This window comes from Globicephala melas, chromosome 1, assembly GCF_963455315.2.
Source record: "Globicephala melas chromosome 1, mGloMel1.2, whole genome shotgun sequence".
Lineage (NCBI taxonomy): Eukaryota > Metazoa > Chordata > Mammalia > Artiodactyla > Delphinidae > Globicephala > Globicephala melas.
The window spans coordinates 75,652,813-75,680,783 of record NC_083314.1 but is presented as its reverse complement, the minus strand read 5'-3'; the positions used below and the strand labels follow the sequence as shown (position 1 = coordinate 75,680,783).

Genomic DNA, 27,971 nt, shown 5'->3' with positions numbered 1-27,971 from the left:
CTCCGTGGCATGTGGGATCTTCCTGGAACAGGGCTCGAACCCGTGTCTCCTGCACTGGCACGTGGATTCTTAACCACTGCAACACCAGAGAAGCCCTGTGCATTTTACTGATGGTAAATTCACCTCAAAAGAAAAACCCTATAAGCAAATACTGAGATCTTGACTCTGATATGATCAAATATTTATGGGGGAAGTATATCAATTTACTTTGCAGCATGTCCAAAAATAGGATGGAATAAAAGATGGATAAATATATGATAAATCAGGCGAATATTAATGAAAAAGTCTAGGTGATGGGATATTTTGTGTTTAGTTTTTTCAAACTTCTGTATGCTGAAAAATTTCATAATAAAGTGTTGGAAAAAACCAGCTATATGTATATAGGAAAAAGTTTGAAAGGGTATATGCTAAACTATTATATTTCTGGAAAGGGGAACTTTATCTTTTAATTCACATCTTTCTACATTAAAAGGAATATTTATGAGTATGTACTGTTTCTAACAACAATAAAATAAAAATAATTTTTTTAAAAGTCAAAATTGCTTCTCAGAAGACAGGACAAATCCCTTAATGTAAAGGGTTAACTCCTTTCTTAATGTGTTGTCTGTAGAGAAGAGGGTGTAAAAGAATGAAGGAGTAGACAGTAAGTTCTGAATTTTTAAAAAGAACACTTTTCTTTCTCTTTCTAGGAAAGAAAGCATCCATTATCCACTTCAACTAACTTTAAAGACACAATTTTCCCCAGTGCCCAGCATCTTGAGTTCTCCTACCAACATCTCCACAGATGTTATGTTGCTTTTCCTGGCATTATTTGTATTTCTCCTCTCTAATCCATATATTAAGTGTTGAGGAAAAAAATGATGGGTCAGTCTTTCCTTTCCTCTAACATTTCTGAAACCAGACCTAGGTAATTCATTTTTAGTTAGTGAGACTCACTTAAAGAGATTTCCTTGTCAAATCCTGCTGGAGATGATACCTCAGAGGAACCTATTCAGGAGTTCCTCATTTGGAAAAATTATTCTTTGAGCTAATCCTCATTTTTACTTTTAAAAAAAATTTATTTATTTTTGGCTGTGTTGGGTCTTCGTTTCTGTGCAAGGGCTTTCTCTAGTTGCGGCAAGCGGGGGCCACTCTTCATCGCGGTGCACGGGCTTCTCATTATCGCGGCCTCTTGTTGCGGAGCACAGGCTCCAGACGCGCAGGCTCAGTAGTTGTGGCTCACGGGCCTAGTTGCTCCGCGGCATGTGGGATCCTCCCAGACCAGGGCTCGAACCCGTGTCCCCTGCATTGGCAGGCAGATTCTCAACCACCGCGCCATCAGGGAAGCCCTCCTTTTTTTTTTTTTTTTGGCTGTACGCGGGTCTCTCACTGTTGTGGCCTCTCCCGTTGCAGAGCACAGGCTCCGGACGCGCAGGCTCAGCGGCCATGGCTCACGGGCCCAGCCGCTCCGCGGCATGTGGGATCTTCCCGGACCGGGGCACGAACCCGTGTCCCCTGCATCGGCAGGCGGACTCTCAACTACTGTGCCACCAGGGAAGCCCCCTCCTCATTTTTAAAATGGGAAAAAAAATCACTTTCTATCCATCTGAAAATTAGATGAAATCATATCTTTTGTAGGTTTTTTTTAACTGTGTGTTGGAGCCTTGAGATCTCAAATCCTGCCACTGGTCACTAGGAAAGGAGCAGAGAAATCCTTTACTTTTCCCTTTGAAATAAAACTGATTCTGTGGGCAAGAAAGTCATTTCAAGAGGCTACAGAAACTTGTGTTGACCTTGAAATCCGGAAGAGGAAGGTCCATGATGATTTTCTTTTACAGAATCAATCCTAATATGAAAAGGATATGAACACTAGGAGGAGGAACATCTCCACAAAAGCACTCCATTGTTAATCAGGTAGCTAGGCAAATGAGGAAACCAAAGGAGAGAGAGGTACTTAATAAAAAGGAGAAAGGTAATAATGGCTTTGCCTTTTTCCAAGATATCTTAAAATCTGACAAAAACGTGGCCTCTTTTGTTTTCTAAACAACAATAAGGTGACTGACCTTCAGAAAAAGTTCAGCTTGTTTATATATAATATAAGTACTGGGTTACAATATCACTCTACGTATAGGTAATAATTATTTATTATGATTCCCATTCCCCCTTTGTAAGAATGTCAGCTCCACAGAGGCATGGATCTCTACCTATTTGTTTACTGATGTATCCAAAGCATCTAGAAAATTGTATCCAAAGCATCTAGAAAATTGCCTGATCAAAGAGGTATTAAATATTTTCTGAATGAATGAAAATATATATTCCATGGCATACTTTTTTTTTCTTTTTAATTAACTTATTTGGCTGCTTGGGGCCTTAGTTGCAGCAGCAAGAGGGATCTCCGTTGTGGCATGTGGAATCTTTTGTTGTGGCACGTGGGCTCTTCGTAGCCATGTGTGGGCTTCTCTCTAGTTGTGGTGTGGGGGCTCCAGAGCACGTGGGCTCTGTAGTTGCAGCATGTAGTCTCTCTAGTTGTGGTGCTTGGGCTCTCTAGTTGTGGCTCGCGGGCTCAGTTGCCCCACGGCATGCGGGATCTTAGTTCCACGACCAGGGATGGAACCTGCATTGGATTCTTAACCACTGTACCACCAGGGAAGTCCCTACAGTATAAGTTTCGAGGTACTCCACTAGTTGTTCTCTTTTAACCCTACTAAGCAGTATCACCACCTTCCCCCAGTTTCTTGAATTCTGCTCTTCCTAAGCACAATTTCTCTCCTTTTTTTTTTTGGCTTGTTATGCTAATTCATTTTCCTCCAGTTTTACTGAGATATAATTGAGATATATCATTATATAAGTTTAAGGTGTACAGCATAATGGTTTGAGTTACATATACTGTGAAATGATTACAGCTATACATTTATTTAGCATCATCATCTCTTATAGATACAATCAAAAGAGAAAGCAAAAAAAAAAGAAAAAAATTTTTTTCTTGTGATGAGAACACTTAGAATTTACTTACTCTCTTAACAATTTCATATATATCATACAGCAGTGTTAACTATAGCTATGCTGTAGATTATATCCCTAGTATTTACTTATCTTGTAACTGGGAATTTGTACCTTTTGACCACTTACTCCCCTTCCCCTGATCCCTCTGGTAACCACACATAATCTGATCCCCTTTTCTATTACACACACACACATACACACACACACGTGTGCAGAGATGTTTTTAGATTCCATATATAAGTGAGATCATACAATATTTCTCTTTCTCTTTCTGACTTATTTCTCTTAGCATAATGCCCTCAAGGTCCATCCATGTTGTTGCAAATTGCAGGATTTCCTCATTTGTTATTTTTTATGGCTGAATAATATTCCATCGAATGTACGTGTGTGTGTGTGTGTGTACTGTAGTATGATATACATACAACTACTTTATCCATTCATCCCTTGATGGACACTTAGGTTGTTTTCATGTCTTGGCTGTTATAAATAATGCTGCTATGAACATGGGTGTGCAGGTATCTTTTCGAGTTAGTGTTTTCATTTCCTTTGGATATATTCCCAGAAGTGAAATTGCTGGATTATATGGTAGTTCTATTTTTTAAATAATTAATTAATTAATTAAGCTACACTGGCATTTATTTAGTTGTGGCACTCGGGATCTCCACTGCCAGCGTGGGATCTTTGTTGAGGCATGTGGGATCTTTTAGGTGTGACATGCAGGATCTTTAGTTGCAGCATGTGAACTCTTAGTTGCAGCATGTGGGATGTAGTTCCCTGACCAGGACCGAACCCGAGCCCCCTGCATTGGAAGCGTGGAGTCTTAACCACTGAACCACCAGGAAGTCCCTGGTAGTTCTATTTTTAATTTTTTTTTTGCTGCATCACGCAGCATGCAGGATCTTAGTTCCCTGACCAGGGATTGAACCTGTGACCACTGGAGTGGAAGTGTGGATTATTTATTTATTTTTGGGGGCTGTGTTGGGTCTTAGGTGCAGCATGCGGGATCTTTCATTGCGGCGCGTGGGTTTCTCTCTAGTTGTGGCATGTGGGTTTTCTCTCTCTAGTTGTGGTGTGCAGGCTCCAGGGTGCGTGGGCTCTGTAGTTTGCGGCATGAAGGCTCTCTTGTTGAGGCGCGCGGGCTCAGTAGTCATGGAGCGTGGGCTTAGTTGCCCTTCGGCATGTGGGATCTTAGTTCCCTGACCAGGGATTGAACCTGCGTCCCCTGCATTGGAAGGTGGATTCTTTACCACTGGACCACCAGGGAAGTCCTGGAAGTGTGGATTCTTAACCACTGGACTGCTGGGGAGGTCCCTATTTTTAATTTTTTGAGGATCCTCCATACCGTTTTCCAAAATGCCTGTACCAACACAATTTCTTAAACAGAACCAGCTCCCTCACACTTTTATATTCTCATGTATCATTCTTCTCACTTAAAATTAAATCCTCTCCACCAAACTCTGTCCTTTGCCTCATTCTTAACCTTACCTAAAAATCTGTAATTTTAACATAGCTATTGTAAACAACCACATTCAACCCAGATTGCTAGAGTTGCTATCTCCAATAAGGTAGTTAATGTAATTAAAATTATCCTTTGTTGTTTATATAGTTGGTGGTTTTCTCTATCCATGTAATAAAGATATTCTCCAATTTATCAAGTATGTAAGAAGGAATTAATATTCAGTATATATAAAGAACTAAGCTCAAGAACAAAAAAAAATTGACTCAATTCAAAAATGGACAAGGACTTGGGAATTCCCAGGCAGTCCAGTTGATAGGACTCGGCGCTTTCACTGCTGTGGGCCCGGGTTCAATCCTGATTGGTGAACTAAGATTTTAAGATCTTGCAAGCTGTGTGGTGCAGCCAAAAAAACAGGCAATCTACAGATTCAATTCAATCCCTATCAAATTACCAATGGCCTTTTTCACAGAACTAGATCAAAAAAATCTTAAAATTTGTATGGAGACACAAAAGACCTTGAATAGCCAAAGCAATCTTTTTTTTTTTTAATTTATTTATTTTTGGCTGCATTGGGTCTTGGTTGCTGCACTTGGGCTTTCTCTAATTGTGGCGAGCAGGGGTTACTCTTCATTGCGATGTGTGGGCTTCTCATTGCCATGGCCTCTCCTGTTGCAGAGCATGGGATCTAGGCACGTGGGCTTCAGTAGTTGTGGCACATGGGCTCCAGTAGTTGTGGCTCGCAGGCTCTAGAGCGCAGGCTCGGTAGTTGTGGCGCACGGGCTTAGTTGCTCTGTGACATGAGGGATCTTCCCAAACCAGGGCTCGAACCTGTGTCCCCTACATTGGCAGGTGGATTCTTAACCACTGTGCCACCAAGGAAGCCCAGCCAAAGCAATCTTGAAAAAGAAAAATGGAGCTGGAGGAACCAGGTTCCATGACTTCAGACTATACTATAAAGCTACAGTCATCAAAACAGTACAGTACTGGCACAAAAACAGAAATACTGATCAATGGAATAGGATAGAAAGCCCAGAAATAACCCCACACATCTATGGTCAATCTATGACAAAGGAGGCAAATACAATGAAAAAAAGACAGTCTTTTCAATAAACGGTGCTAGGAAAACCAGACAGCTACATGTAAAAAAATGAAACTAGAACATTCTTGAACACCATACACAAAACTTAACTCAAAATGGATTAAAGACCTAAATGTAAGACCAGATACTATACAACTCTTAGAGGAAAACATAGGCAGAATACTCTTTGACATAAATCACAGCAATATGTTTTTCTCTTTTTTTAAATTAATTTTTATTGGAGTATGGTTGCTTGCAATATATTTTTCGATCCATCTCCCAGAGTAATGGAAATAAAAACAAAAATAAACAAATGGGACCTAATGAAACTTCAAAGCTTTTGTACAGCAAAGGAAACCACAAACAAAACAAAGAGACAACCCACAGAATGGGAGAAAATATTCACAAATGATGTGACCAACAAGGGATTAGTGTCCAAAATTTACAAAGAGCACATGTGGCTCAATATCCAAAAAACAAACAACCCAATCAAAAAATGGGCAGAAGACCTAAATAGACATTTCTCCAAAGAAGACATACAGATGGCCTAGAGGCACATGAAAAGATGCTCAACATCACTAATTATGAGAGAAATGCAAATCAAGACTACAGTGAGATATCACCTCACATGGTCAGAATGGCCATCATCAAAAACTCTACGAACAATAAATGCTGGAGAGGGCATGGAGAAAAGGGAACCCTCCCACACTGTTGGTGGGAATGTAAATTGGTACAGCCACTATGAAGAACAGTGTGGAGGTTCCTTAAGAAAACTAAAAATAGAGCTACCATATGATCCAGCAATCCCACTCCTGAGCATATATCTGGCGAAAAACATGGTTTGAAAGGATACATGCACCCCAGTGTTCACTGCAGCACTGTTTACAATAGCTGACACATGAAAGCAACCTAAATGTCCATTGACAGATGAATGGATAAAGAAGATGTGGTACATATATATAATGGAATATTAGGCATTAAAAAGAATGAAATAATGCCACTTGCAGCAACATGGATGGACCTGGAGATTATCATACTAAGTGAAGTGAGTCAGACAGAGAAAGAAAAATATCATATGATATCGCTTACATGAAGAATCTAAAAAAAAAAAAAAAATACAAATGAACTTATTTACGTAACAGAAACAGACTCAAAAACTCAGAGAATAAACTTATGGTTACCAGGGGAGAAGCGTGAGGGGGAGGGATAGATTGGGAGTTTGGGATTGACATGTACACACTACTATATTTAAAACAGATAACCAAAAAGGACCTACTGTTAAAAAAAAAAAAAGACAAGGACTTGAGTAGACATTTCAGTAAAGAAGATATACAAATGGCCAATAAGTACTTAAAGAGATGTTCAACATCACTAATCATTAGGAAAATGAAAATCAAAACCACAACGAGACACTGCTTCACACCTGTTAGGATGGCTATTACAGAAAAAAACAGAAAATGACAAGTATTACCAAGGATGTGGAGAAACTGAACTCTTAAGATTTGCTGATGGGGTTGTAAAGTGGTATAGTCTGTAGATGTACCATATGATAAAGCAATTACACTTCTGGGTACACACATAAAAGGACTGAAACCAGGGGTCCTCAACAGAGAATTCTGTAAGCCAATGTTTATAGCAGTATTATTCGCAATTGCAAAAAAGTGAAAACATTAGAAAATGTCCATTGACAGATGAATGGATAAACAAAATGTGTGCGTATGTATACATACACACACACAAAGGAATACTATCCACCATTAAAAAGAAATGAAGTTCTCATATATGCTGCAAAATGGAAGAACTTATGTTAACATAAAGACATTATGTTAAGTGAAATCAGGAAGACACAAAAGGACAAATATTGTTGTTAAGATTTCGCCTATATGAGGTACCTATAATAGTCAAATCATAGAGCTAGAAAGAAGAACAGTGGTTATCAGAGGCTGGGGGAAGGGGAAAATAGGAAATTGTTATTTAATGGGTACAGAGTTTCAGTTTGGGATGATGAAAAAGTTCTAGAAATGCACAGGGGTGATGGTTGCACAACAGCGTGAATGTACTTAGTGCCACTGAACCTTATACTTAAAAATGGTCAAAATGCAAAATTTAAGTTATGTATATTTTACCTCAAGTTAAAATTAATAATGTAATATACCAAAACCACTGTGTGCTTTAAAATGGGTGAATTGTGCCTCAATAAGCTGTTAAAAAAAGTACAACCATGTTAAAATTTTTTGCTTCATCCATTAAACAATTACTTAGAAAGGCTCAGAAGGAGAAGGAAAGCCTATTGTAAATGCCCATATTTTTGCTTACTGTATTCTTTCTGCATTCCTGATGTTCCAAGGTTCCTTCTTTTATTTCTTTCTGTTTAGAGAACTTCCTTTACCCATAGGATAGATTTGCTGGCAACAAACCTAAGAATCCTTTGCTTCTTTCAATTCCTGAAAGAAGGATATTTTCATTGGGTATAGGATTCTGGTTTGACAGTTCTTCTTTCAGTACTTGAAAAATGTGCCACTTACATGAATTCAGACGTGAAATCCACTGTCATTTGATTTGTTTTACCCCTATGGATATGAAGTCATTTCTCTCTCATTGTTTTAAAATTGTTTTGTCTTTAGTATGCTGAAGTTTGATCATGTGTCTCAGCATGGATTTCTTTGACTATATATACCCTGTTCCGGGTTTGCTCATCTTCTTGAATCAGAAGGTTTATGTCTTCTGCCAAATTTGGGAAGTTTTCAAGACATTATTTACTCAAGTACTTTTTTTAATCTCTACCTTCTTTCTTTTCTCCTTCCAGGACACCAAGAACATAAATATTAGCTCTTTTGTCATGGTCCCATAGCCTCCAGTTTGTTTGTTTTTTTAAATGTCTATTTTCTCTTTTGTTCAGATTGGGTAATACTTGTAACACTCCATCACCTACTTCACTGATTCTTTCCTGTATATCTTTCATTCTGCTGTTGAGTCTATCCCCAAGCTTTTAATTTCAGCTACTGCATCTTTCAATTCTAAAAATTATATGTTTTTCCTATTTTTCATTTCTTTGCCAAGGCTTTCTATCTTTTTATGTTTTAAGCATGTTTATAACTGCTTGTTGAAGTGTTTTTTAAAAATCATAATTGTTGTAAAATCTGTCAGATAATTCTAATATCTTGGTGTTGGCATACATTGATGCCTTTTAAAATTCAGTTTGAGATCTCCCAGGTTCTTGGTATGACATATGATTTTCAATTCAAACCTAGACATTTTTGTATTATGTTATGAGATTTTGGGATTTTATATGTACCTCCTGCCCCTAAACATGCATAGCCTACCCTATTATCAACATCCTCCACCAGGGCGGTACATTTGTTAACAACTGAAGAACATATACTGACATATCATTATCACTCAAAGTCCATAGTTTACATCAGTACCTTAGTATTGCATATTCTATGACTTTGAACAAATGTATAATGATATGTATTCACCATTAAGGTATCACAACGAATAGTTTCATTGCCCTAAAAATCCTCTGTGCTCTGTAGATTCATCCTTCCTTCCCCTCAAACCACTGGCAATCACTGATCTTATTAATGTCTCCACAGTTTTGCCTTCCAGAATGTCATTTAGTTGGAATCATACAGTATGTAGCCTTTTCAGATTGGCTTCTTTCATTCAGTACTATGAATTTAAAATTTTTCACTGTCTTTTCATGGCTTGATAGCTATTTCTTTTCAGTGCTGAATAATATTCCACTGTCTGGATGTACCACAGTTTATCCATTCACTTACTGAAAGACATCTTGGTTGCTTTCAAGTTTTGGCAATTATGAATAAAGCTGCTTTAAACATCTGTGTGCAGGTTACTGCACAGACTTAAGTTTTCAACTTCTTTGGGTAAATACCAAGGAGTTCAATTGTTGGATTGTATGGTAGGAGTGTGTTTAGTTTTTTAACACAATTGATTTTTATATACTGATTTTTTCCCCCCAGTAGTCTTGCTACCAGTTGTAGTAACTTTTTAGTGCATCTCTTTGGATTTTCTACATACACGATCATGTTATTTGCAAACAGAAACAGTTTGACTTTTTCCTTCCTGATCTTTATGACTTTTATTCATCTTCTTGCCTTACTGCACTGGTAGAACATCCAGAATAATGCTGAAAATAAGTAAATAGAGTGAACATTTTTACTTTCTTTCCAATTTTAGAAGGAAGCATTCAATATCCTATCATTAAGTATGATCTGCTTTTTATTCAATGTAACACTAAGGAAATTCCTTTCTAGTTCTAAGAGTTTATAATCAACTTTGTTCTGTAGTTGTTTTTTTCAACTAAAGTCTTTGTCAGGTTTTCTATCAGGGTTACACTAAGCTTATGAAATGAGTTGGGAATTGTTTCTCCCCTACTTTCACAAAGTGTTTGTGTTAAGACTGGTGTTATTTGTTTCTCAAATATATATAAGAGTTCACAAGGGAAAACCGTTTAGTTCCGGAATTTTTTTTTTTTTTTTTTGGCTGCATTGGGTGTTTGTTGCTGTGCTCGGGCTTTCTCTAGTTTGGAGAGTGGGGGCTACTCTTCCTTGCAGTGCGTGGGCTTCTCACTGCAGTGGCTTCTCCTGTTGCACAGCACGGGCTTTAGGCACACGGGCTTCAGTAGTTGTGGCACACAGGCTCAGGAGTTGTGGCTCACGGGCTCTAGAGCGCAGGCTCAGTAGTTGTGGTGCGCAGACTTAGCTGTTCCGCGGCATGTGAGATCTTCCCGGACCAGGGCTCGAACCCGTGTACCCTGCATTGGCAGGTGGATTCTTAACCACTGCGCCACCAGGGAAGCCCCAGTTCTGGAATTTTTCATGTGAAAGATTTAGTAAGGAACTCAATTTCTTTAAACAATTATAGGATATTCAGATGTTTAATTTCATTTATAAGTTGTATTTTGTAAGGAATTTGCCCATTTCATATATTGTTAAACGTATTGGCATAAAGTTATTTATATTATTAGCCTCTTAATGACTGTAGGACCATTAGTATGGATACTGGTAAATTGTGTTACCTCTTCCTTTGTCTTGATCAGTGTAGCGAGAGGTTGTTAATTTTGTTGCTATTTTCAAATCTTTGTTCCCTTATTGTCTGTTTAATATTTTACTGATTTCTGTTCGTTATCATCTACCAGTTTTCTAGAAATCAGTGGGATGGCTTTACTCTTCTCATTGACATTGAGTACAGTCAGTCCTCCATATCTGTGGGTTCTAGGCATCTATGGATTCAACCAAACTTGGATCAAAAATAAATTTTAAAAAATTCCAGAAAATTCCAAAAAGCAAAACTTGAATTTTCCCAGTGCTGGTAACTATATACACAGCATTATAAGTAATCTAGAGATGATTAAAAGTCTACAGGAGGATGTGTGTAGGTTATATGCAAATACTATACCATTTTATATAAGGGACTTGAACATCCTTGGATTTTAATATCTGAGGAGGCTCCTGGAACCAATACCCCACAGATACAGAGGGACAACTTTACTTGGTCATAGTAAACCAAGGGGAGGGGGTATCCACTCTGTGTTAATTATTTCAAAATAAGTATCATTTAATCCTCACAACTCAGGTTGGAAACAGTCTCAACATATAGGTGAAGATGCTGAGATGTAGAGTAGATAATTAACTTGTTCAAGATCACTTAGCTACAAGAGTGTGAAATGAAAAGAGGAGTCTCTTGTGTTTGATTCCAAGGTGTGTTGAGGGTCCCCAAGACCACCTTCAGGTCTGGTGACTCACAGGACTCAGCATATAATCAGACTCATGGCTATATTTTAGTATAGCAAAAAGACACAAAGCAAAATCCATAAAGAGAAAATATACATTGGGCAAAATCTGGAGGGAACCAGGCACAAGTTTACAAAAGTCCTCTCTCAGTAGAGTCATGCAAGATGCAATCTTTGGCAATGTACTGTGACGATACGTGTAAAATGTTGGCTAACAAGAGAGCTCATTAGAAACTCAGCACCCAAGGTTTTAATTCGTGGCTGGTCATTTAGGTACCCTCTACCTAGGATGTACCAAAATTCCATTCTCTTTGAATGAAACCAAGTGTTCAGCAGAAACCATACAGTTTATACATGGTAGGCACAGTAAGACTCTCTTACCATCTAGGGAAAGTTTTATAATAGAGGGAACTATTTACTATTCAAGTTTCCAGATGCCAGCTAATGGCCAACCTTGTAAGCAGGACTTTCTAAGAATAGAAGTCTTAGGTCTGCTATTTTAATTCTTTTCTGCACATAAGGCCTATGTTCTTTCCACTGTATCAGGAAAAGCAGTCAAGATTTGGCCTAAGTCTGAATGACTTATAGGGGCAAATGACAAAAGCTATGTTGAGAAGGATTCTGAATTCTTTTCTGAGCTCACCAGAAAAGGGTATCACGATATATTTCACAACAACTGTCAGAGTAAAAAGAAGGGCCTACATACTAAGTAATGGATTCTTGTTGACTGATAAGTCTACTGCAAAAACAGCTTCAATTCAGTAATTACCAGTTATTGAATGATTACTCTGTTAGGTACTGTGCTAAGTATTTTACATGCATTATTTTATTTAATATTCATACTAATTTCTATTTTACACTAAAGAATTTGAGGCCTTAAAAAAAAAAAAAAAAAAAGAATTTGAGGCCTTGAGATGTGTCAAGTTGCCCAGGATCACACAGCTAGTAATTGTTGGAGGTGGAATTTGACTCAAGGCCTAACTGATGCCAGAAGCCAAATGTGAAAGCCTATGTCTTCATTTTTCTTGCTCTCATACTCCCCAGAAGATTTTTGAAAAACTATGAATCCCCTTATGCATTTTCATTCTTTTTTTTTTTTCCTTTGCAATACGCGGGCCTCTCCCGTTGCGGAGCACAGGCTCCGGACGCGCAGGCTCAGCGGCCATGGCTCACGGGCCCAGCCTCTCCGCGGCATGTGGGATCTTCCCGGACCGGGGCACGAACCCGTGTCCCCTGCATCGGCAGGCGGATTCTCAACCACTGCGTCACCAGGGAAGCCCTCCCTTATGCATTTTTAAATGTAAAGTTTAAACAGTTGCAAATGATGTAATATTTGGTTACAGCGTTTAAAAATGATGAAACTGCATACCATAGGGATTTAATACTTATCACTATTCATTAAAAAAGGAATACTCCCTTCTTTAACATTTAGAAAATTAAATCATTTCTTTTTATCCTTGAACATTATTTCTATTTCACTTATTCTGGGGAATTTTATCTTAATATTATATGTTTTTTTTGCTTGAAATTCTTTTATTGAACAATCTATCCTCCTACTCTACAAAAAAGTGTTTAACACTAAAAGTAGCTGTGAACATAAAGCTCAAAGCATTAAAAATTTTCTTTTGCATTGTATAATCACTGTAATTTTTATAAATATATGCCTGACCAAACCAACATAAATATAATATACATTTTCAAAATTACAGCTTTATTGGGGCAAAATTCACATACCATAAAATTCAACTTTTTAAAATGTACTATTCAGTGGGTTTTAGTATATGGAGTGTGTAGCCATCACTACAGGATGGTTAACTTTATGTGTCAACTTGGCTGGATCACCGTACACAGATATTTGGTTAAACATGATTCTAGATGTGTCTGTCAAAGTATTTTTTGGATGAGATTAACATGCAAATCAAAAGATCCCAAGGAAAGCAGATTATTCTCCATAATGTGGGTAGAATTCATCCAATCAGATGAAGGACTCAAAAGAATAAAGACTGACTTCCACAGAGTGAATTCTGTCAGTAGACTGCCTTCAGACTCCTTGAGCTGCAAGATCAACTTTTTCCTGGGTCTCCATGCTGCCAGCCTACCTTGCAGATTTTGGACTTGCTAGCCTCCACAACTGCATAAGCCAAGTCCTTAAAATAAACCTTTCTCCCTATATATCTTATTGGTTGTTTCCTTGGAGACCTCTGACTAATATAATCAACATTATTTGGGAACATTTTCGTCATCCCCAAAAGAAACCTTGTACCCATTAGCAGTCACTCCACATTCTCCCCTACCCCCAGTCCCTGGAAACCATTCATCTACTTTGTGTTTCTATGTATTTGCCTATTCTGGACATTTCATAAAAATGGAATCATAAAACACGTGGTGTTTTGTGACTGTCTTTTTTTTTTTTGTGACTGTCTTCTTTCACAAAGCATAATGTTTTCACGGTTCACCCATGTTGTCACATGTCTCAGTACTTAATTTCTTGTTATTGCCCAATAACATTCCTTTGTGCAGATATATCACATTTTGTTTACGCACAGCATGCGAGATTCCAGTTCCCTGACCAGGGATCATACACCCCTCCCCCCGCCCCAAGTGGAAGCACAGGATCCTAACCATTGGACCACTAGGGAAGTCCTTTGGATGTATGTTTTCAATTCTTTTGGGTATGTATCTAAGCAGCAGTATTGCTAGGTCTTATATTAAGTCTGTGATTAACTTGTTGGGAACTACTAAAATGTTTCCCAAAGAGGTTTACACCACTTCACATTCTTACCAGCAATGTATGAGGGTTCCAGTTTCTTCACACCCTCATTAATCCTTTAATTAAAGCCATCCCAGTGGGTGTGAAGTGATAATCTCATTATGGTTTTGATATCCATTTCCCTAATGACTAATGATGTTGAGCATCTTTTCATGTGCTTATTGACCATTTCTATATCTTTTTCTGGAGAAAGATCAATTCAAATCATTTACTCTTGAAAAGATTCTGTTGTTTGTCTTTTTATTGTTGAATTATAACAGTTCTTTATATATATGGGTTTCTGGATACAAGTCTCTTACTTGATATATGATTTGAAAATGCTTCTCCCTTTCTGTGGGTTGTTTCAGCTTCTTGATGGTGTTCTTTGAAGCACAAAAGTTTTAAATATTGATGAAGTTCAATTTGTCTCTTTTTTTTCTTTTGTTGTACATGATTTTGGTGTCAGACACCTAAGAAATTATTACCTAGTCCAAGGTCACAAAGATTTACTCTTATGCTTTCCTTCTAAGAGTTTTATAATTTTAGCTCTTATATTTAGGTTGATGATCCATTTTGAATTACTTTACCCTTTTGTATGTGCATATTCAGCTATCACAGTAACCATCTGTTGAAAAGACCATGCTTTCCTCATTGAACTGTTGTGGCACTGTTGTAAAAAATCAATTGACTAAGAATGTAAAGGTATAATATACAGTTTGATAAATGAGTATTTATCATAAAAAGTAAATTTTTTTGAAGTGCATTTCTCTAAAGAGATAAAGAAACCTGATTTCATTAAAAATTAAAAAATAAGTATTACCTTCCATTTACTGAATGACTCCATTGATAAGATGCATTATTATTTTATCTGTATAACTATTTTATTCACATAACTAATATCGCAAAGACAGAGATGAACCTAGGTCTGGCTGACTCAAAGTCAGGCTCTTTGTTTACATGATACTGGAAGTGACCTGTTTGAAACAGCTGACTGGCCTCCCTCCCTATCCTAATCATAAATTATTATCTGAACAACAAAACAGCACTGTCCAGAAAAAAAATTTTTATCCTGTAACAGCCTGATTTTATGTCTTGTTTCACAAGAAAAAAGCCCCACTACTTGGATAGGTTTTTCCATTATTTACTTAATTTGCAGACCACTGAGTACAGATTAGTCTTAGTAAGAGACTAAAGTGGGGATTTAGAGAGAGAAAACCTTTATTTAAATTAAGGGATTTCCATTCTGGACCTCTTAACCACTATTCATGCCAGATATGTGACAGAAATATTGGCCTATCCATTATTCATCTCATCTCCCTTGGAATTAACTGACTCTATCACCCCCTTGAATAGTCAGAGCTTCTTTCCAAAATTTGAGTTATGAATTAGCCAATTTCCCATCCAGAACAAAACCAGTGAGACCAAAATGGTCATGTTTTCCTTTACACAGAATTTTTAAAATTACCTCTTATTTTCAAAGCCTTTTTATCATTAGCACGTTCTAGGAAATAGCTAAATCTGCTGAGAACCTTCTTCCACTGCTATGACCTCACTACTAAAAACAAAAGGCTCTTTCAAAAGAGCTTTGGCACTAAGCCCAGAGAATACGGAATTTACTCTTACCTTTTTTAAGTAAGCAATAGTACAGTTATCTAGCTGAGAATTAAACTTTGTAATGCTTGTTGTACTTAAACTATTCTCTAGCCACCCAATACAGAATAATTAAAGCAAACAAATCTCTATTGCAGAACTTGTCTACCCCTGTTGCTTTAAATACATTGCTGGTGCTGGGCCCTCTGGGGAGAAAAAAGGAACTAGATAATCATAACACACAGAAAAGCCCCATAGTCAAGAGAGTCAAGAGTCATAGTTGAAGAGAACACTAAAAGCACTGGATCAACATCTACTACACAAATAAGCTGTTCCTGGAAAAAAAAATTCTCATCCTATATTCAATTATGTATTCTAATTTCTCCTTTTCTTTCACTGTATAACCAATATTTGTTAAACTTCTATTATGTATGAAGCATGGGGAAATCAAAGGAGAATAAGAAAGACAAATGATCCTGTGCTCCTAGAGCTTATAATCTGGTGGAGGAGACATTACTAAATGAGTAAACAAATATAGTAATTATAGATTACAGAAAGAAGTAAACAGGGTGCTCTGATACAGACTTGATATAGAGGAAGGAACCCTCTTTTGTAGGATAATCAGCAAAAAAATTTTAAAGAAAATAATATTTAAGCTGGTACTGACATTTAGCTCATCCTCAAAGGATGAGAAGAAATCCACCATGGGAAGTTTGAAGAAGAGCTTTGCAGGCAATGGTAATAATAAGCATAATGATCTTTTGGTTGGAAAGAGTTTGGTATGGTCTAGAATCTGAAAGAAGGCCAGCATGACACACAATACAGTGATTATAAGGGAAATATGGGAAACAACAGAGGCAGAAAAATGAGGTAGTCAGGAACCAGATCATTCCCAAGAGTTGGGGTAAGGAGTTTATAGTTTAATGGTGAACACTGGAAGGTTTTAAGTACGATTTAGTTTAAGTTATAAAATCATTTCCCTTTTTACTGTGTGGAGAGTAGATTGGAAGGGAGCAAGAATGGAAGTGGACAGATCTTTTAGAAAGCTATTGCAATGGCCTGAGCAAAAGATAATAGTGGCATGGACTTGAATAATGACAATGGAATTTGAAGAGAAGTAGGATATATTTCAAGGACGAAAATAACAGAACTTGTAGATGGATTGGATGAGGCCAATCCAGGAAATCCAGGATGCCTTCTAGGTACACTTTACTTATCTGATAAGCTCAACAGTATGATCCTGGAAGGTATTATTATTGAAATGCTAAACAAAGACTTGAATTTTCTCCAAAAATAAATAGAGAGATAAATCTTGATCAATTTTCAAGCATATAAACGATCAGAAAAAGCAGTGGGCCCTTTTCCTTTGATTATTACATATCCACAAATCATCTCCCTTTGAACACAGAAAACACTTGAAACTGAAGTAATGAATAGTTGGGTTTTCCTAGATGATTTACTTAGAGAATCAAATGTTATAGATATAGTGTTTATTGAAACTCCGGTGAATAAGATTTACGTCATTTTGACCCCTAGACGGCAAAAGGGTTTGCAAAATTCTTCAGAGTACCTATAATTAAATGGTAACGACTTGACCCCACTGGAGATGTAGAAATAATAAGAACACAAAGACATTTCACCCAAACTCAAGAAATACCATTTCCTCTCAGTAATATATTGTGTATACTGAGTACTCACCGACATGAATGGGGGCTGGGAATAATCCATATTCATGCTCTCCCGGAGTGTATTCCAGCTTCTCTTTCTTTAATTGGATCAATCGGCTCTTTGGGCTGTGATTAGAAAAGAATGGAAAACAGTGAGAGGCAATGAAATTTCCTCTTGTGGTAAAATAGAAAAAAAAAATCACTCTATCGAATATTTGTTTTAGTGGTGATCATTTTGTAATGTATAGAAATATTGAATCACTATGTTGTACCTCTGGAACTAACATAGTGTTGTAGGTCAATTATACTCAATTTAAGAGAATGCGATACTATTTTCAGTTAAAAATCACCTTTATAAATATAATAAGGAATGAACTTGGCTTCACAGTAATTTATGCAAAAATACTGGGGGGCTTTAATTAATTAAAAAATGTTTATGTAATCCAATTGAGCTATAGATAAGATTTCATAAAGTAAGCAAAATTCCAAATTCACAATTTAGAGTGATAATTATTTTAAAGTGTAGCTACAAAAGTATGTTATTTTTCTATAATTCTGATCCCAAACTAGTCATTTCATGTGACTCTTATAAAAAGGGACAAAGAAAATTAACAATAACAAATGGTTTATGTGCATGAACTATTTTGTGTGACTTCTTCTACATGTCAAAAATAGTTGACTTATATACATATCTGGTTTGTAAATAAAATTGTGAATAGGGGAAAAAAAGAGTATTTGTTTTAACAGTGGCTTAAACCTTAAACCCATGTTTTTGGGGGGGAGGGATATTATGTATTTTCGTATATTTTTAAAATCCGAATTTCTGAAATTGTCTTTTAGGAATTATACATAAGATGCATTCTCCAATGCATCTCCAATGCACTAGCATTCTCCAACAGTTTTGCAGAAGGAACCTAAATTTCAGATCTGATCATAATGACTGCCTTATATTTGGTTAGTGATTTATAGTTTATAAAGTACTTTCACACATTATTATTTATGTCAATCCCGTGAAGTAGGTAAGAAATGTTAACTCTAGTTTACAGATTTGAAAACTGATGCTCTACAAAGCTAACTGACTTGCTTTAATTTTTGTAGCTGGCAAGGAGATTCAAGATGAAAACCGTAGTTTCTTGCTAAACTCCTATTCATTTACTATTCTTTTTATTTTAATCCACCATGTCCCATCAGCTTTTACCTCTTCCACTCATCTTACTGGGTCTGCGTTCCTAATGTTTGTTATGAGATCAAAACCTGAAGAGATTTCACAGATACATGAAAGGAAGGGAAAAAAATGGAGGAAAAAGGAAATGAGAAAGAGGAGAGCCTCATTCAGTCGACTCTGATTTTATTTTGGCTTAAAGTTCCAGTAAATAAAGCAAGGTGGATATATTTCTTTCATGAATTATGACATACTGCCTTTCAAAAAACAAGTCTAGTCTATTATATCTTGTAACAAGTAGGTATGTTAATACACACTTTGCAGATGAGAAAATTGAGACCCAAAGAAGTTATTTATAGAATCTTTAGTTCTTATTTGAAGACTGGTTCTTTCTAGTGGATCATTCATTTATTTATTCAACAATTACTGAGCACTCATTAAGTCCAGGCCCTGTTCCAAGTACTAAGAAACAGTGGGGAAAAAGATAGTTTACTTGGGTAGATATACAATAAGGAAATAAGAAAAACTAAGAAAATGAAAAAAAAACCCAACCCAGAAAATAATAAATGCTAGGCAAATAATTAAAATGTGATGAATAACAAGTAATTTGGGAAGGCTTTTCTAAGGAAGTGACATTAAGCTAAAATGTAAATGTTACTGATACTCAGGAGAGGATCTGGGAAATGGAGGAAGATCAGGCGAGGAAATAGCTGGTATAAGACGAAAGTTTAAATGAGATTGGAGAATTAGAAGAAATGAAAGGAGGCTGAAGCAGTCCAGGTAAAGTTAGAAACTAAGTCATGTAAAAGTTTAAAGGCAGTGGTAAGTAGTTTGGGGGACAGTTACAAAGAAGGAAAGGAAAGATGCTAGACTGTTCTACTTATATCTAAAGACCACTTTTCTCATTTTAAAAACGTGGCCCTCAAAAATGATTGTGAACACAAAGATGAATTTTTTAACCAACTAAAAACTATATTTCTTCATCATCAAAGTCAAATAGATCAAGAAAACAACTGTGTCTAGAACCAAGCACTCAGCATGAAAGAAAATCACAAAAAAATTCAGGGTCACCTGCATAGTTTTACGCCCTCAAATAAATGAAACCTTGAATATATCCTATCAATTACCAACTGATTCCCTAAAAAACTCAAATTTATCCTTGATTTTGCAATGCTGATACCTAAGACGCATGACATCATTATGGATATGATAATCATGTGAGAAACTGTTTTCCTAGTTCTTAGCCAAGTCTGACTTTGGTTCTAATTTAGACATAACCATTTATTTCCCTGTTGGTTACAACAACATGGAAAGCTCTCTCATTGTTTTAAATACTCCATTCTGTGTGAGCTCTGAGGAGTGGTATATCAAGAGGGAGAATTTGGTTGTCTCTGTCAGTTTGTCTTGTAGATTCTGAACATTCCTGGCATTTTCTGTGGTATTCATTTGTGTGCCACTATCAGTTCAAATCACAGGAGAAAATTTTTATATTTGTAGGAATGAAGAGTAGTCACTTCAGATACAAAACTGCCGAAACTTACAGTAGGCTGGACAGCAAAAAAAAAAAAAAAAAAAAGTTGCTGTGACAGGTGTTTACTCTAGCCTATGGCTGAAGTTGCAAAAATGAGACTACTAGTGCTATGTTTAAGTGTGTAAATGAAAAAAACTCTTTTGCCTTTATTGTCAAAAGAAGTTAGTTTGCCTTTCACAATGTTCTATTTATAAATGTAACCAATTCAGTATTTGTGGCCAACTTTCTCTCTCTTCGGTAGATTATTAGTTTTAATAATTTATCATTTGGATAAGAGGATATCTAATTAAAACAGGCAAATCCACAATCATATGGGAGAAAAATATATGATTATTTAAGGAAAAATACAAAAAGTTAGTGTTCCTAATAATCATTAATTGGTATTATGCAATTAATGCTATTATGTTTATCTTAAATATTGTCTACAGTCATTTCTTGGCTTTAGGTATTTATCACCTTATTTTCAAACCTTGTCAACTCTAATCTAGGCCCAAAACTCAAATTAATAAAACTATTGTCTTTTTTTTTTTTAAACATCTTTATTGGAGTATAATTGCTTTACAATGGTATGTCAGTTTCAGCTTCACAACAAAATGAATCAGTTATATATATACATATGTTCCCATATCTCTTCCCGCGTGCGTCTCCCTCCCTCCCACCCTCCCTATCCCACCCCTCCAGGCGGTCACAAAGCACCGAGATGATCTCCCTGTGCTATGCGGCTGCTTCCCACTAGCTATCTACCTTACGTTTGGTAGTGTATATATGTCCATGCCTCTTTATCGCTTTGTCACCATTTACCCTTCCCCCTCCCCATAGCCTCAAGTCCATTCTCTAGTAAGTCTGTGTCTTTATTCCTGTTTCACCCCTAGGTTTTTCATGACATTTTTTTTTTCTTAAATTCCATATATATGTGTTAGCATACGGTATTTGTCTCTCTCTTTCTGACTTACTTCACTCTGTATGACAGACTCTAGGTCTATCCACCTCATTACAAATAGCTCAATTTCATCTCTTTTTATGGCTGAGTAATATTCCATTGTATATATGTGCCACATCTTCTTTATCCATTCATCCGATGATGGACACTTAGGTTGTTTCCATCTCTGGGCTATTGTAAATAGAGCTGCAATGAACATTTTGGTACATGACTCTTTTTGAATTACGGTTTTCTCAGGGTATATGCCCAGTAGTGGGATTGCTGGGTCATATGGTAGTTCTATTTGTACCTTTTTAAGGAACCTCCATACTGTTCTCCACAGTGGCTGTATCAATTTACATTCCCACCAACAGTGTAAGAGGGTTCCCTTTTCTCCACACCCTCTCCAGCATTTATTGTTTCTAGATTTTTTGATGATGGCCATTCTGACTGGTGTGAGATGATATCTCATTGTAGTTTTGATTTGCATTTCTCTAATGATTAGTGATGTTGAGCATTCTTTCATGTGTTTGTTGGCACTCTGTATATCTTCTTTGGAGAAATGTCTATTTAGGTCTTCTGCCCATTTTTGGATTGGGTTGTTTGTTTTTTTGTTATTAAGCTGCATGAGCTGCTTATAAATTTTGGAGATTAATCCTTTGTCAGTTGCTTCATTTGCAAATATTTTCTCCCATTCTGAGGGTTGTCTTTTGGTCTTCTTTATGGTTTCCTTTGCTGTGCAAAAGCTTTGAAGTTTCATTAGGTCCCATTTGTTTACTTTTGTTTTTATTTCCATTTCTCTAGGAGGTGGGTCAAAAAGGACCTTGCTGTGATTTATGTCATGGAGTGTTCTGCCTATGTTTTCCTCTAAGAGTTTGATAGTTTCTGGCCTTACATTTAGGTCTTTAATCCATTTTGAGCTTATTTTTGTGTATGGTGTTAGGGAGTGATCTAATCTCATACTTTTACATGTACCTGTCCAGTTTTCCCAGCACCACTTATTGAATAGGCTGTCCTTTCTCCACTGTACATTTCTGCCTCCTTTGTCAAAGATAAGGTGACCATATGTGTGTGGGTTTATCTCTGGGCTTTCTATCCTGTTCCATTGATCTATATTTCTGTTTTTGTGCCAGTACCATACTGTCTTGATTACTGTAGCTTTGTAGTATAATCTGAAGTCAGGAAGCCTGATTCCTCCAGCTCCATTTTTCGTTCTCAAGATTGCTTTGGCTATTTGGGGTCTTTTGTGTTTCCATACAAATTGTGAAATTTTTTGTTCTAGTTCTGTGAAAAATGCCAGTGGTAGTTTCATAGGGATTGCATTGAATCTATAGATTGCTTTGGGTAGTAGCGTCATTTTCACAATGTTGATTCTTCCAATCCAAGAACATGGTATATCTCTCCATCTATTTGTATCATCTTTAATTTCTTTCATCAGTGTCTTATAATTTTCTGCATACAGGTCTTTTGTCTCCTTAGGTAGGTTTATTCCTAGGTATTTTATTCTTTTTGTTGCAATGGTAAATGGGAGTGTTTTCTTGATTTCACTTTCAGATTTTTCATCCTTAGTGTATAGGAATGCCAGAGATTTCTGTGCATTAATTTTGTATCCTGCTACTTTACCAAATTCATTGATTAGCTCTAGTAGTTTTCTGGTAGCATCTTTAGGATTCTCTATGTATCGTATCATGTCATCTGCAAACAGTGACAGCTTTACTTCTTCTTTTCCAATTTGGATTCCTTTTATTTCCTTTTCTTCTCTGATTGCTGTGGCTAAAACTTCCAAAACTATGTTGAATAAGAGTGGTGAGAGTGGGCAACCTTGTCTTGTTCCTGATCTTAGTGGAAATGCTTTCAGTTTTTCACCATTGAGGACGATGTTGGCTGTGGGTTTGTCATATATGGCCTTTATTATGTTGAGGAAAGTTCCCTCTATGCCTACTTTCTGCAGGGTTTTTATCATAAATGGGTGTTGAATTTTGTCAAAAGCTTTCTCTGCATCTATTGAGATGATCATATGGTTTTTCTCCTTCAATTTGTTAATATGGTGTATCACGTTGATTGATTTGCGTATATTGAAGAATCCTTGCATTCCTGGAATAAACCCCACTTGATCATCGTGTATGATCCTTTTAATGTGCTGTTGGATTCTGTTTGCTAGTATTTTGTTGAGGATCTTTGCATCTATGTTCATCAGTGATATTGGCCTGTAGTTTTCTTTCTTTGTGACATCCTTGTCTGGTTTTGGTATCAGGGTGATGGTGGCCTCGTAGAATGAGTTGGGGAGTGTTCCTCCCTCTGCTATATTTTGGAAGAGTCTGAGAAGGATAGGTGACAGCTCTTCTCTAAATATTTGATAGAATTCGCCTGTGAAGCCATCTGGTCCTGGGCTTTTGCTTGTTGGAAGATTTTTAATCACAGTTTCAATTTCAGTGCTTGTGATTGGTCTGTTCATATTTTCTATTTCTTCCTGATTCAGTCTTGGCAGGTTGTGCCTTTCTAAGAATTTGTCCATTTCTTCCAGGTTGTCCATTTTATTGGCATAGAGTTGCTTGTAGTAATCTCTCATGATCTTTTGTATTAATGCAGTGTCAGTTGTTACTTCTCCTTTTTCATTTCTAATTCTATTGATTTGAGTCTTCTCCCTTTTTTTCTTGATGAGTCTGGCTAATGGTTTATCAATTTTGTTTATCCTTTCAAAGAACCAGCTTTTAGTTTTATTGATCTTTGCTATCGTTTCCTTCATCTCTTTTTCATTTATTTCTGATCTGATTTTTATGATTTCTTTCCTCCTGCTAACTTTGGGGTTTTTTTGTTCTTCTTTCTCTAATTGCTTTAGGTGCAAGGTTAGGTTGTTTATTCGAGATGTTTCCTGTTTCTTAAGGTAAGATTGTATTGCTATAAACTTCCCTCTTAGAACTGCTTTTGCTGCATCCCATAGATTTTGAGTCGTCGTGTCTCCATTGTCATTTGTTTCTAGGTATTTTTTGATTTCCTCTTTGATTTCTTCAGTGATCACTTCGTTATTAAGTAGTGTATTGTTTAGCCTCCACGTGTTTGTATTTTTTACAGATCTTCTCCTGTAATTGATATCAAGTCTCATAGCGTTGTGGTCGGAAAAGATACTTGATACAATTTCAATTTTCTTAAATTTACCAAGGCTTGATTTGTGACCCAAGATATGATCTATCCTGGAGAATGTTCCATGAGCACTTGAGAAAAATGTGTATTCTGTTGTTTTTGGATGGAATGTCCTATAAATATCAATTAAGTCCATCTTGTTTAATGTATCATTTAAAGCTTGTGTTTCCTTATTTATTTTCATTTTGGATGATCTGTCCATTGGTGTAAGTGAGGTGTTAAAGTCCTCCACTATTACTGTCTTACTGTTGATTTCCTCTTTTATAGCTCTTAGCCCGTGCCTTATGTATTGAGGTGCTCCTATGTTGGGTGCATATATATTTATAATTGTTGTATCTTCTTCTTGGATTGATCCCTTGATCATTATGTAGTGTCCTTCCTTGTCTCTTGTAACATTCTTTATTTTAAAGTCTATTTTATCTGATATGAGCATTGCTACTCCAGCTTTCTTTTGATTTCCATTTGCATGGAATATCTTTTTCCATCCCCTCACTTTCAGTCTGTATGTGTCCCTAGGTCTGAAGTGGGTCTCTTGTAGACAGCATATATATGGATCTTGTTTTTGTATCCATTCAGCAAGCCTGTGTCTTTTGGTTGGAGCATTTAATCCATTCACGTTTAAGGTAATTATCGATATGTATGTTCCTATTCCCATTTTCTTAATTGTTTTGGGTTTGTTTTTGTAGGTCCTTTTCTTCTCTTGTGTTTCCCACTTAGAGAAGTTGCTTTAGCATTTGTTGTAGAGCTGGTTTGGTGGTGCTGAATTCTCTTAGCTTTTGCTTGTCTGTAAAGCTTTTGATTTCTCCATCGAATCTGAATGAGATCCTTGCCGGGTAGAGTGATCTCGGTTGTAGGTTCTTCCCTTTCATCACTTTAAGAATATCATTCCACTCCCTTCTGGCTTATAGTTTCTGCTGAGAAACCAGCTGTTAACCTTATGGGAGTTCCCTTGTATGTTATTTGTCATTTTTCCCTTGCTTCTTTCTTTGTCTTTAATTTTCGCCAATTTGATTACTATGTGTCTCGGCGTGTTTCTCCTTGGGTTTATCCTATATGGGACTCGCTGTGCTTCCTGGACTTGGGTGGCTATTTCCTTTCCCATGTTAGGGAAGTTTTCGACTATAATCTCTTCAAATATTTTCTCAGGTCCTTTCTCTCTCTCTTCTCCTTCTGTGACCCCTATAATGCGAATGTTGTTGCATTTAATATTGTCTCAGAGGTCTCGTAGGCTGTCCTCATTTCTTTTCATTCTTTTTTTCTTTATTCTATTCTGCTGCAGTAAATTCCACCATTTTGTCTTTCAGGTCGCTTATCCGTTCTTCTGCCTCAGTTATTCTGCTACTGATTCCTTCTAGTGGAGTTTTTGTTTCAGTTATTGTATTGTTCATCTCTGTTTGTTTGTTCTTTAATTCTTCTAGGTCTTTGTTAAACATTTCTTGCATCTTCTCCATTCTTTTTCCAAGGTCCTGGATCATCTTCACTATCATTATTCTGAATTCTTTTTCTGGAAGGTTGCCCATCTCCACTTCATTTAGTTGTTTTTCTGGGGTTTTATCTTGTTCCTTCATCTGGTACACAGCCCTCTGCCTTTTCATCTTGTCTGTCTTCTCGTGAATGTGGTTTTTGTTCCTCAGGCTGCAGGATTGTAGTTCTTCTTGCTTCTGCTGTCTGCCCTCTGGTGGATGAGGCTATCTAAGAGGCTTGTGTAAGTTTCCTGATGGGAGGGACTGGTGGTGGGTGGAGCTGACTGTTGCTCTGGTGGGCAGAGATCAGTAAAACTTTAATCTGCTTGACTGCTGATGGGTGGGGCTGGGCTCCCTCTCTGTTGGTTGTTTGGCCTGAGGCAACCCAACACTGGAGCCTACCTGGGCTCTTTGGTGGGGATAATGACAGACTCTGGGAGGGCTCAAGCCAAGAAGTACTTCCCAGAACTTCTGCTGCCAGTGCCCTTGTCCCCAAGGTGAGGCAGAGCCAACCCCTGCCTCTGCAGGAGACCCTCCAACACTAGCAGGTAAGTCTGGTTCAGTCTCCCCTGGGGTCACTGCTCCTTCCCCTGGGTCCCGATGCGCACACTACTTTGTGTGTGCTCTTCAAGAGTGGAGTCTCTGTTGCCCCCAGTCCTGTCAAGTCCTGCAATCAAATCCCACTAGGCTTAAAAGTCTGATTCTTTAGGAATTCCTCCTCCTGTTGCCGGACCCCCAGGTTGGGAAGCCTGACGTGGGACTCAGAACCTTCACTCCAGTGGGTGGACTTCTGTGGTATAAGTGTTCTCCAGTCTGTGAGTCACCCACTCAGCAGCTATGGGATTTGATTTTACTGTAATTGCACCCCTACCGTCTCACTGTGGCTTCTCCTTTGTCTTTGTATGTGGGGTATCTTTTTTGGTGAGTTCCCGTGTCTTCCTGTTGATGATTGTCCAGCAGCTAGTTGTGATTCTGGTGTTCTCACAAGAGGGAGTGAGAGCACATCCTTCTACTCCGCCATCTTGGTTTCTCTTTGTCACATGTATTGTTTTGAATTATGGTTTTCACTGGATATGTGCCCAGGAGCGGGATTGCTGGATTATATGGCAGTTCTATTTTTACTTTTTAAAGGAAACTCCATAGTGTTCTCCATAGTGGCTGTACCAGTTTACATTCCCACCAACAGTGTAATCACTTGCTTTCTCTTGCATTCCTATACACTAACAACAAAAGATTAGAAAGAGAAATCAAGTGAACGATCCCATTTACCATTGCATCAAAAAGAATAAAATAGGGACTTTACTGGTGGCGCAGTGGTTAAGAATCTGCCTGCCAACGCAGGGGACACGGCTTCGAGCCCTGGTCCAAGAAGATCTCACATGCTGTGGAACAACTAAGCCCGTGTGCCGCAACTACTGAGAATGTGTTCTAGAGCCCGCATGCCGCAACTACTGAGCCTGCGAGCCACAACTATTGAAGCCCATGTGCCTAGAGGCTGTGCTCCATAGAACAAGAGAAGCCACTGTGATGAGAAGCCCACACACCGCAAGGAAGAGTAGCCCCCACTAGCTGCAACTAGAGAAAGCCGGTGTGCAGCAAAACGAAGACCTAACGCAGCCAGAAATAAATAAATAAATAAATAAATAAATTTATTAAAAAAAAAAAGAATGAAATACCTAGGAATAAACCTACGTAAGGAGGCAAAAGACCTGTACTCAGAAAACTACAATATACTGATGAAAGAAATAAAAGATGACACAAACAGATACAGAGATAGACCATGTTCTTGGATTGGAAGGCTCAATATTGTGAAAATGACTACACTACCCAAAGCAATCTACAAGATTCAATGCAATCTCTATCAAATTACCAATGGCATTTTTCACAGAATTAGAACAAAAAGTTTTACAATTTGTATGGAAACACAAAAGATCACAAATAGCCAAAGCAATCTTGAGAAAGAATAACAGAGCTAGAGAAATCAGGCTCCCTGACTTCAGACTATACTACAAAGCCACAGTCATCAAAAGAGTATGGTAATTGCACAAGAATACTTCTTTTAAAGCCTGGATTTGCTTGCAAAACTTTTAGTGGAATTATATAAATATATATATTTGTCTCTAGTCTTCCTTTAACAGAGATAAGCTTCATTAAGCTTAGTTTTGTCGTAGTTGTTCTGGGTTGATTATAGAGATGACTCATAGAACAAGTTCTAAATGCTAATGGATTAGGTAGATATTGTTTATAGTAAATGGCTGAGAAACAACTTGGGACAAACTCACAGATTAGAACATGCACTTCAAGTTTTAAGTCACTTTAGTAACAAAGGGAGCTTCCAGTGTAGCTGGAATTCCAAAAGGAAATGAAAGCCCTTCCTAGCAACGTGCACTGTATTTTCAGTGAATAGACATCCACTAAAATTCTGAATATGATTCTACAATCTTTGTTACATTAGCTAAAGATAATATTACTAAA

At 37.3% G+C, this 27,971-nt stretch overlaps 1 protein-coding gene across 2 annotated transcripts in view; it reads right to left on the bottom strand.

The window, feature by feature from the left end:
• Positions 1-27,971, bottom strand: part of ASH1L (ASH1 like histone lysine methyltransferase) — a 204,352-nt gene that overhangs the window by 50,848 nt on the left and 125,533 nt on the right. For both annotated transcript variants that reach the window (XM_030842181.2, XM_060298439.2), the window contains one exon: positions 17,312-17,406. In XM_030842181.2, coding sequence (XP_030698041.1) covers positions 17,312-17,406 — 95 coding nt within the window. The remainder of the gene's footprint in view (positions 1-17,311; positions 17,407-27,971) is intronic.